Below are 4,643 nucleotides of genomic sequence, written 5' to 3' on the forward strand. Positions count from 1 at the left end.
CTGGAAACACCCCGTGGAGGGATGGATCCGGCAGTCCCCGTGGTGCTTTTGACTGCCTGGTCGTGCTTTGTGCTGGGATCTTTGGAGTCAGGTCTGGCTGGAGACAAGGTCCCTGGAGCAGTCATGGTGTGGTCACTGGTACCCCACAACTCACAGCATATCCTCCATCCCACCCCACAAACAAAGGAATGTTTCCATCACATCAAGTTTTTTGTTTTTATTTAAAACCGCATAAAAAAAATAAGATTTCTCAATTCCCCTGTACAATATCAACTATTAACAAAACCCGCCGACTACACACTTGGTTACAGGTACAGACTGGACAGTGCAGACAGCCCGGGCCAGCTCCCCCCTCCCCAGCCCCAAACAAGACACCCGTGGAGAAAACCCAAATTCATCTGCAAACTGAGATCTGCACGTGGCAAGGAAAGAACAGCACCCAGAACTATGTACACAGACAGCTGGGGAGAAGCAGCCACCCCACACCTCCACCAGACATGCAACAGAAACACGACGGGCCCAGGGATGGACACTGGACAGAAACAGAGGGAAAACCCGAATGGAAAACCGGGGGATCAGCAGCTGTAGAAGCAAGGCATGGGCTGGAAACCCACATGAATTATAAATAAATAAATAAGTTATCCTAGCGGCTAGAATTCTTCCTGGCGGCTAGAACCCTTCCTTTAAAAAACAAACAAACAACAAATTCATGAAAATAAATTAAAAACAAAAACTGGAAATGAGAAAAAAAAAGGCAAAATGTTATCACTATTCACAACTGTACATCAAGCTTTGCTCCTGTAGAACTATGTACACATTTACAGCTGTTGGTTTGCATTGTTTGTGCATTCGTGAGGGCACAGAGAAGCAAAGAACCCCAGAAAACCCGTGTGGGATGGAGGCACAGGAGGCGAGGCATAACCCACTTGGTTCCCAAGCATCTTCTGACCTAGTTCCTTTTTGAAAAGGGAAAAGGAACTATAGGCCCAGGCGAGTCTCAGAAAAGCAGCACTGCAGGAAAAGTCAAGTATTTCCTCCAGCACAGCTCAGATCAATCAGAAGGCACACGAGCACGGGGACAGCGAGAAGGGACAGTGAGAAGGGAAAGCCACTTGGCCACAGGCCCTGCCATCCTCACAGTCTTCCCCCATTGAAACTTTTCTTGCTATCAGGTCTCCAATCCTCTTATCATCCAATTCAGCAGGTCAAGATGACACTTGAGAGCCTCCAAAACCAGTCCAAAAAATATTACAGGTAAAAATCTCAGAAGAGACAAGGTCATTCAGATGGAGTCCAGGACAGCTGGCTTGGATGGTGGCTACCAGAACTTGAAAGAGCAGGTCCCCAGCCCAGCTCCAGGACAAGATGTTCACAGTCCCATCTGAGAACATCTGAGGATCCTTGCTCAGAGTTATGGTCAAGATGAAAAAGTCTGGTTTTCTTTGCTTCTTATGACCAGGAGCTGCATGGAGCTGTTACTTGTCAGGCTCCTGGATCAAACTGTGCAGGTGGATCTCAGCTGGTTCCAGGTGAATGTCCTGCAGCCAAGAATGGTTGAAAATGTCTTCCAAGGATGGCCTGTCCGAGGGGCGCATGGACAAACACCACTTGATGAGGTGCTGGCACTCTGGGGAGAGAAAGCAGCAGCCAGTGGTCAGTCAGAGCAGGCTCTGTCCACCCTGTGCAGCGTCTGAGCTGTGCCCAACCCTCCCCATCCACCCTGTGTTTGGGAGGAGAGCAGGATGGCAGCACCTGGGTCACCCACGGGAGAGAAGCCCCCTCCCCAGAGCTCCCTGGGAGCTGCTGCCTCCCCCAGCCCGTTATCCCAGAGCTGGGAACCCACCGAGGGAGATGCGCCGGCGGAAGAAGAGCTGTCCCCGGATGATGTCCTCGTCCTGCTCGAAGGGCACGTCCCCACACACCATGTTGTAGAGCAGGACGCCCAGGGACCAGATGGTGGCTGAGTGGCCGTGGTAGCGGTGGAAGCGGATCCACTCCGGGGGGCTGTACACCCGCGTTCCTGCGGGACACACGAGCCCGTCAGCCCCTGGGCCCAGCATCCCTGGGCGGCGCTGGCACCCGGCGTGACCCGCCCGCCTTCCCGCCAGCACGTGACTCTTGTTTACAAACTTTGGGTTGTAAAAGGAAGGCGCCGGTGCCAGAAGAGGGCAGCAGGGCCCGGGGAAGGCCCGGCCGTTACATGCGAGAAAAAAAACCCACCCACGGGTGGGGAAAAACCACGCCTTCACCCCCCTCTTCCCCCCGCAATTGCAAAAAAAAAAATTTAAAATTATAAAGCAAGGCAAACAAGGGGAAAGGAGCAGCCCCAGTCCTTCCGCACCTGCAAACCAAACCGGCCGGTGCTCGGGTTTTGCAAACCCCCCTCTGCTCTCCCCCTCCCCGGGGTGTTTTTGTCACGCTGGCTTCCCCCGCCCCAGCCCGAGCCAGGCTGGGTGACGGAGGCTGTCAGCAGGGCCGGGAGCCGGCTCCCGTTTCACAACAACCTCCCCGTGCCAAACAGCAACTTGGCAGCGGTGCAGAATTCAGTCCGTCCCCGCCCCGCCACGGGGAAACCTCCGGAGCCCGGCCCGGCCGCGCAATGCCCGGCACCGGGAGCGTCACCCGGCTGCGGGCTCACCGTCAAACTGCGTGTACAGCGTGTCCTTGAGGAAGGTGCCGGAGCCGAAGTCGATGAGCTTGAGCTCTCCCGTGGCCAGGTCCAGAAGGATGTTCTCGTCCTTGATGTCGCGGTGCAGGACGCCGCAGTTGTTGCAGTGCCGCACGGCCTCCAGCACCTGGCGGAACAGCCCCCGCGCCATCTCCTCCGGCAGGAACCCCCGCTCCGTGATGAAGTCGAAGAGGTCCTGAGACGGCTCCGGACGCTCCATCACCACCACGAAGCTGTCCGGGAGCTCGAACCAGTCCAGGAGCTGGATGACGCCGTGGAAGCCGGAGCCCACCTTGTTCAGAAGCACGATCTCCAGAGGCACACGGCTACCGCCGGGCTGCGGGGCGACCACGCTGAAATCAGCGGGGCTCAGCTACCCTCGCCCGCGGCAAGCTCTGGCGTCGCCTTGCCCGCACCCACCGGTCCTGGGCATCTCCCTGCCCGGGGGATGCTCCCACCGGGACGCTCCCACCGGTTCTGGGCATCCCGGTGTCTCCCTGCCCGCCCCCATCGGCGCCAGGCATTCCCCAGCCCGGGATGCTCCGCGTCCCGCGGTGACCCCACACCCGCTTCCCCCGCGTCCTCCCGGTTTCCACCCTCCCGCGTCTGGCTCATCCCCGCCCGTCACGCCCCGGGTTCTCCCGCTGGCCCCGCTCACTCACCAGCTCGCCCCACTGCGAGATGCGGTCCCGAGCCACGCGTTTAATCGCTACCTGCGAGGCAAAGGGAACGGCGGGATGAGCTCGGCGCCGGGATGAGCTCGGCGCCCGCCCCGCCGAGCCCCCTCCTGCTCCGCCCGCCGGCCCCGCCACTTACCGGGGCGCCGTCCGAGAGGCGGATCCCCGAGTAAACGCTGCCGAAGCCGCCGCTCCCCAGCAACGGGCCCACCCGGTACAGCTGCTCCAGCGGCTCCTTCTCCTTCCCTGTGGACGAGACCCGCCCGTCAGCGCTCTGCCCGTTGCCCCGGCCGGCCCCGATCCGGGACGGGCACCCCCGGGCCGGGCGTCCCTGACCTGGCTGTAGCTTGGCGGGGTGCAGCTCCCCGGCGGTCCCGGAGCGGAGATGCGCCAGCGAGGTGATTTTGGAGAGCAGCATCCCGGTGGCGGGGCCGGCGGCGGCACCTGCGGTGGGGGCCGGGCAGGGCTGTGAGGGCGGCGGGCGGGGCAGGGCGCGAGCGGCCGCTCCGCGCGAGGCCCGGCCGCGTGTGGCGCGCGGCCCCTGCCGGCCCCGCGAGCCGCAGGGGCCGGGGGCGGGGCGGGGCGGCCCCGGGGGCGGGGCTGTGGCTCGGAGCTCCGCCCCCCGCCCCCTTCGGCCAATGGGGAGCGGGCGCGGCCGCGGCGCGCGCGGGTCCCGCAGCCCGTTTGGCCCCGCCCCCCGGGCCGGCCCCGCGCGGGGGCCGCTCGTTCGCGCGCTGCCTTTTCCCGGGAATCGCCGCTTCCCGCGTGCTCCGCGGCCCCTGCTCTCACCCCGCTGTTGCTTCATCACGGGCCAACCAGTGAACTTTTCCCCTTTCCAGTAAAAGTGGCCATGTGGCCGCTCCAGCTGGGGACTCTTGACTAACATCCCTATTTTTTAGGCTTTTCCCCTCCGTCTTCTTTTTTCCGCAGAAGTCGCTGGCTGAGATGCCTTCCCGAGTTCCAGAGATAAGATAAATTATTTACTGGATGGCGATCTCTGATTACTCACTCTATTAGCATTTGGAGCAAAGAGCTCCAGCCACTGGGAGCTGAATTATTCCAGACAAAGCCCATCTGGGCTCCTGCTCCTAAGCAAGACCGAGGAGTTCCTGGCATCCCACACATAGTTGTGGGATGAATTGCTTGAAATCGAATGGGGTTTACTGGAAATGCTGGTGAGATTCTATGCCCTTTAGTGTTAAGAAAAAGGATTAAATACAACCAAGATGCATCCCCCAAAGTGGGGTTTGGAGCTGCAGCCCAGCCCTCGCTCCGGCGGGAAGGACTCGCCACCATCG

At 60.5% G+C, this 4,643-nt stretch overlaps 1 protein-coding gene across 2 annotated transcripts; it reads right to left on the reverse strand.

The window, feature by feature from the left end:
- Nucleotides 1-202: 202 nt before the first annotated feature.
- On the reverse strand, nt 203-3,820 carry PIM1 (Pim-1 proto-oncogene, serine/threonine kinase). Of its 2 annotated transcripts, XM_033080422.1 has the most exons (6): nt 3,682-3,820; nt 3,485-3,591; nt 3,331-3,381; nt 2,639-3,005; nt 1,844-2,020; nt 203-1,627 (listed from the first exon to the last, which is right to left on the reverse strand). In XM_033080422.1, exons 1-6 carry the CDS (start codon nt 3,761-3,763, stop codon nt 1,476-1,478), a joined length of 936 nt encoding a protein of 311 aa, XP_032936313.1. In that variant the 5' UTR covers nt 3,764-3,820; the 3' UTR covers nt 203-1,475. The 2 variants fall into 2 exon arrangements, with proteins under 2 accessions (XP_032936313.1, XP_032936312.1); XM_033080421.1 differs by having other exon boundaries at nt 3,485-3,820.
- Between the last annotated feature and the right edge of the window lie 823 nt (nt 3,821-4,643).

The sequence above is a fragment of the Catharus ustulatus genome, chromosome 25 (genome assembly GCF_009819885.2).
Source record: "Catharus ustulatus isolate bCatUst1 chromosome 25, bCatUst1.pri.v2, whole genome shotgun sequence".
NCBI classification, from domain to species: domain Eukaryota; kingdom Metazoa; phylum Chordata; class Aves; order Passeriformes; family Turdidae; genus Catharus; species Catharus ustulatus.